The following is an 11181-nucleotide window of genomic DNA, read 5'->3' as shown; positions in this document are numbered from 1 at the left end:
ACCCAATTTTAAAAGGTGGCCGACCATGCCACATCATACACATGCAGCTTTTCCAGGGTCCTGATTTCCATTTCCGTGGTACGTGTATGTTTCATTACTTTTTTTTTTTAAATTATACGCAGCATCTCATTGGTCTCACTAGATTCTCCATCGGACACACACACACACTAAAGAACGACATAAAAATATAAGACATGAAAAATTCAGTGCCTTTCTCGTTTCATAGCTAAGTTGGGGGCAGTTTACATTTCTGATTCCACTTCGGGTTTCTTCAGCTGACAAGCAAAAAAAAAAAAAAAAGCAAAACACACAAAAAAAAGGGGGGCGGAAAAATCGCCCTGGTGTAGGTGCCTATAATCGGCAAAAGCTTAACCGCATTCTCTCTTTTTCTGTTTTTTTTTTTTCCTGGTGCCACTTTCGGAGTAAAAAAAAAAAAGTGGGGGCCGATATTGATTATACACTAAATAATCCTATTATTTTGTGAAAGAAAAAAATGGAGGGGGGGGGCGAGGACCCCCCCCCCCCCTTTCCGCCGACCCTGTATTTCAATATCTGTGATAACTGTGATAAGAAAAAGTGATGATAAAGCTTGAAGATCCTAAAAGTGCGTATGATCTTTAGTTCAATCATGGAGGTAGGTGTTAATCTCCATGATTGTTTGTGCCGCTCTTTGCGTTGGTTTGTACCTCCATGGTTCAGTGGTGATACCCCCTCCCCCTCCCCCCTCCCCCTCTCCCCCCTCCCCCTCCCCCTCTTCCCCCTAGCTCCCCCTCCCCCCCCCCCCCCCCCCTCCTGCTCATATCGCACACATTATTACACATCATGATACAGTATATCGCGTAGCCAGTAGTGAGCAGAACAGAGATAGCGATAGTGAGTAGTGGGACACAGAGACAGAGACAGACACAGAGGGCAGTATTCCCATGGCGGCGGCGAATTCGGAAACAGGGGCCCAAGTAAGTTTATTATTCTCCACATCTTGTCTGTTGTAGTTGTCTCATTAAAGGTGCGATGATAGACTCGCCTGTATGTTTTATGTATTATTTCAGTTGTGAGGTTCTATTACGCGTTACATATGTATTACAATGTATTCCAGCAATCATTACGATTTACACAAAACACAATGTACCTCACATGCTAGTGTACACGGTTCTATTCTGTAGTAAGCTGTTTTGGTATGGTGTACCGAATCCAAATGGTGGCGGGACTCTCAAGTCTACTACGGCTCTAGTAAAAAAAAAGGTGTCCAACATGATCAACACTAGTCTGTACATTGAAACCGACACACCTCTATTTGCTGCATTTATTGCGCGTACAGGACGCACATTCACGCATGAGACTACGCACAATGGTTTTGCATTCTTCATTGGGGATGTATCATGTGAATTGAAGATGTCCAAATATTTATATTGAAAATCCCGATAAAAAATGAGATCAACAGTAACTGCATAACAGTGATACCATAGTAGGAATAGACTCCATACATTGAATATTATTTTTAGGTCTAGTCGTAGATCTAGATATACAGTAGATCTAACGTATTACGTGCATTTCACAAATAAACTGTCAATAGCTGAATAGAGTTTGGGCAATGGGGTACAGTGTATTGGTTTCAAAACTGCGGCACATCTGAGTGCATCAAAATAACACTAACAAGTTACAGACTTTTAATTACAGTAGGCCTACCCCACGTGTTCGTAGCACTAGTAGCAGTTTATTATCTTGGAGCATGGATACGTACCGAGTACTGCAAATCACATTTTTAATGCATGCTTGTGAATTCAGAGTATTTTCTTGGCATGTGAGTAAAATTCTACGCAAATTGCGAGATATTTTAAGTTTCTATTGATAGAAAAACATTGATTGGGGTGTCGATGTGTGTGTTGGACACCCAACCATACTACTTAACGTTAAAGGGGATGGCTAGTAACTCATCAGTGGGAATCAGTGGGAATGCTGGGTGATGATTGTTCCAATCCTTGTGGGATTCATTTAAGAGTACATTATGTATCTATTGTTGTGTGAAAATTATTTGCTTCAGAGTTCAATGGTATCATATTCAAGTATAAATGTGCAGTTGGAAAATGTTTCCAGGTTAGCATGCCTGTACAGTGACGGGGCGATTAAACTGCACATTATACTTGAATATGAGACCATTCTGAAGCAAATAATTTTCACACAACAATCAGACAATAGATAAACTTACCGGTATATAATGTACTCTTAAATGAATTCCACAAGGATTGGAGCAATCATCCCCCAGCATTCCCACTGATTCCCACTGATCAAGGTACTAGCCATCCCCTTAAATCGTAAGCAGCTGCGCAGCAGGCGCCAATGGGGCGATGGCGATGGCAATGCTATATCCAGTTACAAGACACTAATTTGACCAATGACTGTTGCTGCCTAGATCCTATTAGACCTATACATTTCACAAGTTTGGACTTTTCTGTATAAAGAAGGATAATGTGTAGAAACAATTGTGAGAGTAAATTTTATTTCATGAAGACTGATCAGCCCTGATGTGATGATGAGCAGCATCAACGGAATGGTAGATCTAGTGTAGATTAACATAGCGGTATTTTTACTAGGAGTAACTTTGTAATGTTAGTCAGTTGGATTGTATTTGGTTGGTTGAGATGGCTCTTCTTTCAGGTTTCCATTATTTCTTTCTTTGTGCTATAACAAGAAACCCAGGGCTGCCAACTCTCATGCAATTCACCTAATTTTAAAGTTCTGTCTCACTCTGTTGAATGAATTCTCATGTTGAATGACAAGAAGACTGTTAAAAAAAAAAAAAAAAAAAAATCTGTATCTCCAAATCCCTGATATTCTGAACTTTTGATATGTCCCAGCCCATTGTCAAAGCTCTGTAGTCATCACCCTAGAGTGGAGGGGGGGGGGGGGGGGGGGGTGAGACACTCCCCTTCCACACCATCCCCACCACACCCCCTCCCCAACCACCATTGTTGCTTTGATCCATTTTGTTGCTCACTCCATCACAGTGTCTTAATCCAAATTAAGACTCTTTCAAGGTCTCCAGCCCTGGAAACTTCTCATGAACAGAGTTTATTTGGTGAAAATTGTACTGCTACTATGATATGCAGAAGAGAGGAGTAAGTGGTGAAAGTGGTGACTTGTCACTCATATCGGGATCACAAGTATGATGAATAGAATCAGAATGATACATGAATTCGGATTCATTTACAGTGTACAATTTTTATATATTGCCGTTATTAATCAAAGAATTTAGCATGCATTATCGTATTGAGAAAGACTGCGCTTATCACATCATAGTTCAAAGGTAATCGTTCCTTCTTTGTTCCATTGGCAGCTCCTTGTCCGCCTGGGAGAAAAGTCTTCACTGGATAAACTTGATCCAGCTCTAATTCCCCCCGAGTCTGTCCCCAGACCCGGCGATGTGGTTGAGGTGTATGGTGGGAGCGGAGCAGGAAAGACAGAGCTGCTGCTGAACATCACAGCAACCTGTATTCTACCTCCGTCATGGGAAAGCGTCAACATTGGGGGAATAGGGACCAGTGTGGTCTTCTTGGACACCGAGCAGCAGTTCTCCATGGTACGACTCTTCACAATCATGGAAAGCAGAGTGAATGAGGCTCTGGCCCACAGGTCAGAGGGTACTCCTGATAAAGGGAGTGATCAACATGGATGCAGTGATAACCAATTTGCACACACTGATCATGACAGGGATGAAAGCGAGTGGAATATCGAGAAGCATGGTAATAATGCTGGTGATGGCAGGGATAATCAAAGAGAGCAGCATATTTCCCACAACCTAGAAGGAAACAGCAAGCAGTCATTGTTTTCACCATCTGAAGAAGAGGTCGAATCATTTCTTAAGTCCTGTCTGAAGAAGCTTTACATTGTGAAGATTGTTACCAGCGATCAGCTGATTATAACTCTCCATTCTCTCGAGTCACTCTTGGCCAATCAGTGTGGGATCTCTGTTGTCCTGGTTGACACAATCTCTGCATTTCATTGGCTCGACAAAATGAGCGGAGGAGACAGTGTGTTACATCAAGGGGCCAATCAAAAGCTGGCTTTCACGGCGCTTTCAAGGCTCCTCAAAGACTATCATCTAGTGGGGTTTGCAGCCAAAGCAGCCCTGGTGACCAAACGGACCCAGAGTGACCTTGATACTGAGCATGGCGATGACTCTAGGACTCCTCAGAGCAGAGCTACACCGTCCGCTCTCAGGTTTACCCCAAGAACAGAACATCATGAGTTCATGAGTAAGGAGTGGACAAGGCTTGTCAGCCATCGAATCGTCTTGGAACGACACGACAGCAGCGCACCTCTGATGGTGAATGGCGTTCAGGCGTACAGCACCTTCTCAGCAGTTCTTAGTCAGAGGACTACAAACAAAATACATATGAGTCACTTCATTGTAACTGCTCAAGGAATTGTCCATGTGTGAAGGAAAGAAGAAGAGATTAAGTTCACATGCATCTTTTTATTGACTGTATCAAAATGGCTATTGATACATGTATTTACGTGCCTTTAATTGAAAAGAGCATTACATAAGATCTGTAGATACACACAAGTATAAAACACACAAAAGCATAAGATACACACAACGCACACACACACACACATTTAGGAACACACAGAAAGATATGAACATTAAAGGATACCTTAATTCACAGTTGTAGTCAGTGTATGTCATTTACAATCTTACTTTAGTAAGGAAATGGACTTGTGCAATTCTTTATTTTGTTTTGAGCCAGGAATTCTCTATACGCTGTACCAAAAAAGGAACTTTGGATTGTAAAATTAAAAAATAGTAGTTAAAGACTATAAGGTATACTTTGTTCTGCATTTATGCATGCTTGTTACCTACTCTTTCTGACACTCTCCTCCCCCATATTCTCTGTCTTATTAGATTTGCAGAGTTTATTTCTGTGCGATTGTTTCAGTTTGTTTCCCTCTCTTCCTGCAAATTTCACACTTGTTTCAACATGCACAACATTCCTAATATTTGAAACTAACCTCATTTTGGAAGTCTTCACTGCAGATGGCATTGCACTCCTATAACCTCATTTATTTTGTGATAGCAGACACTCTATACACTGTATTCCCTGAAATGCTCAAGAGCTGTGGTTATTACTGTAATCTCTAGAGCTGAGGACTACAATGTGAAATGAGAAAGTGAGACTTTTTTTAGCCACATTTGGCTTGCGTGTAACAGTATATGAGCCTTGGATCAGTAGACATTGCTGGAGCAGTTCCTCAGAAATATAACAGGAAAATGAAAACAAAAATAAAATATAAAGCAAAACAAAACACCCTCTAAACAACAAACATACAGTCAGACACTGAGATACACCCAATGACAACTAAGTGCATAGGGCACGGTAATTTGGAATTGAGTTATGTGAATGCATGTACAGTATACTGTCCGTTTGATCTGTTGAATGTCAAAATAGAATTAATTGACTGCATTGTAAATGATGATGTCAAATGGGTTGTAGAAAAACTTTTCAACTCAGTTTTGTCAGCAGTATGTTGTTTAGTGCTGCTTCTCAGGAGACGAAGATTCCTCTGTCTGAGAGGGTATGTTTCATTACAGTACTCTGTCATTGATATGAACTCATAGAGAGAGATGTGAAGAAAGAGTTTCTTTCTGTACAATGTAGACATAAAAAGGGATGATAAGAGTTTTGGTTTAGATGGGGCTGCAGGTTTCCAACGTTTGTGTGTGTGTGTGTGTGTTTGTGAGATAATGAAAAACTTCTTATGAACTATGAAAGAACATGTGTAATTTTCTTAGAGGAATTCAGTTTATTCGATGAAAATTGGTCTTAAAATGGCTAATATCCAAAAGGCAATCCTAATAAAATGCGACAGGCCATGACTTTATTAGGATCTCTTTGTTTTATCTTGTTTTTGGATATCTTAATCATTTCAAAACCAATTTTCATCAATAAACTTTCAGTTCCCCTTAGAATTGTATGCTCTCTTAGTGATTTCTAAATATTTTGCAAATGTTTAAAGCTCAATCCTCACCATAACCAATGCTATACCATCCCTTTAAAGAACTAAGCTGGGAATGCAGCTTTCTTGCCTATACATACTCCAAAACCTTCACTAATAAACAAGCAACTCAAACATGGTTTGGAGACAGAAATGTATTTATTCAAAAACCCAAATGTGATCTTGTACTGTCACTGCCTGGTAGTTTGCACATACATATTATTTGACTCTAATGCAGGCCCTGGGGTGACATCTCAGATTTCATTGTACCTAATGGAAAAGCATAAATGTCAACTGTATATGATATGATATGCTGATTATGTTGTACGTACATGTACAAGTATCACAGTGCACTCTCGTTGTAGCGAACACCAGAAATTCCAGCTACAACAAAGTGAAAATTGAGGCTGCATCATTATTCACTCTATGTTTGTTGTTTATTTGTTTGGTTATTACAAAATTTTGATACAGTATAATGAAAGAAAAGTGCTGGTCCCCAGGACTTCATTAGAATGGGAGTCCACTGTATAACCAAAGTTGTAACACTTAGGAAGTTTAATTTGCGAGTGATGTCATTCTCACATAAGATTCTGATGTGGCTACACTATATTTCAATTGCTATATGACATTGTGCCACAATTTAGCTCACCATTGAGATATGCAATTATGTTGTTGAACTTTTTTTTGGTACAAAAAAAGCATAGGGTTTCCATGCACACATTCACATGCTTTGTGGGCAGAAAATAGAGAGCATCAAAAGCTTAAAAAAAAAACCCACCAGTTTCTTAATGTATGCTTCTAAACTTCGATTTATCGAAAGAGTGCTCGTCCAGAAAATGCCAGATACATTGTACTGGATATTTAAAATCAACATTGTTGATGTAAGATTCCCAGGTTTCAGTAAAATTGACCCATGATGTCTCCGTTACACCTTGTAGTGGATTTTGTCTTGCATGGGCACTTAACTCATTGAGAACAGGCAGATTTTGCTGCAAAACGTATTTCCATAGACACTTGCCCGAGTATAATCATGACTCGTCCTCAATGGGTTAATAGTACAGTGTATGTTGTGCAGTGCTCGTCTAAACTTTCTTGTAAAACGGTTTTATCTATTTTGGACAGGGCAGGGCATATCTAAACTACAATAACACAAAGAAGACACAGAAAACTGCTTTTACTGCATAAAAAAGGGGGGCTGTTGCCACATAAATTTATTACATTGTTTTTCTTTACCACAATCAGACATACAAAATTCATACAGTTTTGCTGCAAAAGATCATACTTAATATCTTTCTGTAACATTACGCAGATTCAGTGAACCAGCTTCTTTGGTTTACTACACTTGTATTTAACTAAAATTGAGAATTTGTCATGTTTAAGCAACTGTTACTGAATGTGAAGTGTATTTACTACACTATTGAATTTTGCCTCTTTGATGTTAGAACAATGTACCTATAGAAGTTGATGAAATATGATATGATTTTATGAAAGGTACATCGTCTGTTGTGCTTCCTCACGTGGGGGTAGGGAGAACCCTAAAAGGGCTAGAAAAATATGTATTGTACCAAATTATTGTGCGTGTGTTTGTTTCTGTTTTTTCTTCCCTGGCATCTTGGGAAAGTAACTTGGATACTGAATTCAAATGAAGTTCTGTTCGCATATCATTATGCAAGTTTTAATGATGAGTTTGAAATGCTCAATAAATAGAAAGTACAAATAATGACGAAGTAGTTAAATGTCTGTTTGTGTACTACAAGAAGACCTTTTAACTCTTTGTGTGTTGTTGTTGTTGTTTTTTTTTTTCTGCTGTACCAGAATAGCATTGGTACCCTCATGTACATCTCAGCCGGAGTAAAAATACTGCATTTTCAGTACTGTTAGAATTGAAGTCTGCAGTCATTGAAGATAAAGTACATTGTTCGGCCTCATGGTGAAAAAGCCATTTACCAGATGGTCTAGTTTGACTGCAACAAAGGTTTACTCCCAGCAATTGCATCACCATGTTGCTAATCCATACAGTGAAACATACAGTTGTCCATCCTTCTCTTTGTTTCAGGGCAAGATTAACACTACCCTCACTCCAGTAGAAGAGGGAAGAGGAGGAGGTGTGCATTAGGCATGCTTCAGTCCTGTCCGAGTGGAAGAGTTTTTTGATTTGTCACTTTCATGTAGCACTCAGTGTGCCACCACAGAAGATGCAGTTTGCATTCAGGATGTCCTCCAACCACTTGGGATCTGTAAAGCAGATGAAAATTATCTAACAACATCAGTCTGTTTGCAACAATTACCTCACTATATCAAATTTTACAACATGCCATCATGTCTCTCCAGATTAATTCCCCCTCCCAAAATGAACATAATAAATGAATAAATACATGTACATTTGGTACATTAATACATAGATACACCATAGGTAAATGATGAATGAATGCATGCATGCAAATGAATGAATGAATGAATGAATACATGAATGAATGAATGAATGAATGAATGAATGAATGAATGAATGAATGAATGAATGAATGCATGAATGAATGAATGAATGAATGAATGAATGCATGAATGAATGAATGAATGAATGAATGAATGAATGCATGAATGCATGAATGAATGAATGCATGAATGAATGAATGAATGAATGAAAGAAAGAAAGAAAGAAAGAAAGAAAGAAAGAAAGAAAGTGGGAAAGCCTTCCTATGGTACCGGCAGATACATGTATACACATGTATATCAATAAGGATACTTTACATGTACATACTGAGTTTTCTTATAAAAGATGTATGCATGTACATCATTAGATAGATGTACAATTGTTCAGATAAGTGCAATTCAATTGTATTTTGCTAATTACTGCTGATATAAAGGCTGGTGAATGACTGATTGACAGACAGCTTTATTACAAGTCACACGACGAAGAAAGAGTAATGGGTATACAATGTACCTGTAGTACCTGTAGGATCTGTCTCTGCATAATGTGTTCCACAGAATGTACACCGACGTGGTCTCAGGGTCTGGCAGAGTTGTAAGGTGAGGCTACATCGTCCTGTCAAATCAAAACAGATACAACAGAGAAGTTGCACAATGCTCTACCTACCACAAGATATTCTATTTCCTTTACACAGTAGTTTATTGACTGGTTCCTAACAAAATTTCACACATGCCACAAAGCTGTCTCGCAAAACTGTATGAGGTGTAGTTTGCATAAGTTTACAAGGGTCACCTCCTTTGCCAGGATATGAACTTAAGCAAATGAATAAATAGAAAAACACTACATGACATGAGTAAATTTTGTCAAGATAGTTTTAACATAGGTTTAAACTGATAACGAATTCTGCCAAAAATTCTCCCCACCTTCCATCAGTTCCCCCCCCCCCCCCACAAAAAAACAAAGAAAGAAATTATCGTATGCAAACAAAATTTTAAATATCTTTAATAATGCTGATGTAAAGGTAAAAGAAACAAGACACGCAAGCATCACTGACAGAAACTATACAAAGTTTAAAGATAATAAAACAAAATCAGACACTCACTCCATGAATGGCCATTTTGACAGGTGTCACTGTATGCTGATGTCAGTTTAATCTGTGTTAACTTGTCAAGGAATGAATCATGCACGTTTCTCAATCTGCAAAATGTCACACAGTAGAAAGTGAAAGGAGATTTCTAATTTAAGATAGGTCACCATCGGAGCAATGATTGCAATGACCTGTCACCTTAGACTAACTTTAAAATGTGACCTTCACTAACTGTCACTGCAGCAGTGTGCAGTGAGAATCTGGTATATTTTTGTCCTACAAGATGGGTCTAGGATTGAAAACTAGTAAGTGTTAAACAGGTCTAAATTTGCAGACTACATGTGTTCAATGAAAGATAAGACCCCTACCCCAGGAGGCTAGTGTAAACATTGAACAATTACCCCCTTGTTTTAGAGAAAGTATTAAGAATCCACCATTCACTTCGTACAGCAATAGGGCTTTGTGTGTTGTACATGTATCCATTATTATGGGTGGACGTGGCAAGCTGTTTAGTGACAGTATTCACAGTTCCAGTGAAAGCTTGCGAAGTTGCAGCAGTCTAACAAGTTTGTTCAAGTTTTGTGGGAAAACAACAGGCCCGAATTTGGTAAGAACTTATCTTCTTTACAATGTTTTATAGCTTATGATGATGTGTGTAATCATGTTAGTGAATGAGAAGATTGTAAGGAATATTTACAGAGCAGGATTTGATTTGCCAAATCTTTGTAGACAAATGGGAGTAGACAAAGAAGAAGCCAGTGATGCCCCATGCACACTGGTCTCTCTCTCCCCTCTTTCTCTCCTCTCTCCTCTTTTTCTCCTCTCTCTCTCCTCTTTCTCTCCTCTCTCTCCCCTCACACACTCTCTCTCTCTTTCTCTCTCATTCTGTGAGCATAATGTGTTTGTGCCTGAGGTTGGATGTATAGCGGAATGGTAGGGATGTATTATACCTTTTTGCTGTTGCTGTAGATAGCTGTGGTTAATGAGTTATATTCTCACAAGTGTTATTAGAGAAGTACAGAAGTACAATGTACTGGTACTGTCAAGCATTAGATTGCGTAACATGATTTCTGTGTTATAAGTAGTGGATGTTTAGTAGAAACAAATTGACACACATTCACCATGAGTTGAGATTATAATTTAATGTTAGTTTTGACATTAGTTGACAAGTTGTTAGCTGGTGTATAGTGTTTATAATTGTTAGGCTTTTGTGTGATAGTTTTACGAGGTTATATTTAAGGTTTTAATACAGTGATTATTCATAGTTGATAATTTTGAGTTATTAGAATAAGTTTATTTTGTGTACTCTGTTATGGACAGTGATACATAAGGAAAAGTTTGAGAACTTATATTTCAGTGTTGATTAAGGCGACAATAAATTTAATGATAAGTTAAAATATTATTGAAATTATAAAAGATTAAAAGTGAATAAGTTTTGGATTATATTGGAAGTGAATGTTAATAAAGTATATGAATAATATAAATAGTTGAGGTTTTAGTTGATTATATAACAGTTAATTCAGAAAATTATAAAATACGGATAAGTTTGGTTTATAACTGGTGAGTAAAGTGAACGAGAATATGTATTATAAGTTAGTGATATATAACAAAGATTATTGGTAGATTATGTTATTAGACTTTAAATGAGGTAAAATGGTGTTAAACCATGTAA

General features: G+C 38.2%; 2 protein-coding genes across 2 annotated transcripts in view; one reads left to right on the top strand and one right to left on the bottom strand.

Moving 5' to 3' along the window:
* The first annotated feature begins 916 nt into the window (after positions 1 to 916).
* LOC140243860 (DNA repair protein XRCC2-like) lies at positions 917 to 4769 on the top strand. The gene is made up of 2 exons (XM_072323534.1): positions 917 to 956; positions 3335 to 4769. The coding sequence occupies exons 1-2, from the start codon at positions 924 to 926 to the stop codon at positions 4436 to 4438; spliced, it is 1137 nt and encodes a 378-aa protein (XP_072179635.1). The 5' UTR covers positions 917 to 923; the 3' UTR covers positions 4439 to 4769.
* Positions 4770 to 6406: 1637 nt separating this feature from the next.
* LOC140243490 (general transcription factor 3C polypeptide 4-like) overlaps positions 6407 to 11181 on the bottom strand; it is a 36177-nt gene continuing 31402 nt past the window's right edge. Inside the window, exons 16-18 of the mRNA XM_072323162.1 lie at positions 9525 to 9578; positions 8936 to 9037; positions 6407 to 8229 (exon numbers count right to left, since the gene is read on the bottom strand). Coding sequence (XP_072179263.1) covers positions 8159 to 8229; positions 8936 to 9037; positions 9525 to 9578 — 227 coding nt within the window. The 3' untranslated portion in view covers positions 6407 to 8158. The remainder of the gene's footprint in view (positions 8230 to 8935; positions 9038 to 9524; positions 9579 to 11181) is intronic.

Source organism: Diadema setosum, chromosome 20 (assembly GCF_964275005.1).
Source record: "Diadema setosum chromosome 20, eeDiaSeto1, whole genome shotgun sequence".
NCBI classification, from domain to species: domain Eukaryota; kingdom Metazoa; phylum Echinodermata; class Echinoidea; order Diadematoida; family Diadematidae; genus Diadema; species Diadema setosum.
The sequence above is the reverse complement of the archived record's forward strand: the minus strand, read 5'-3'. Positions and strand labels throughout refer to the sequence as shown.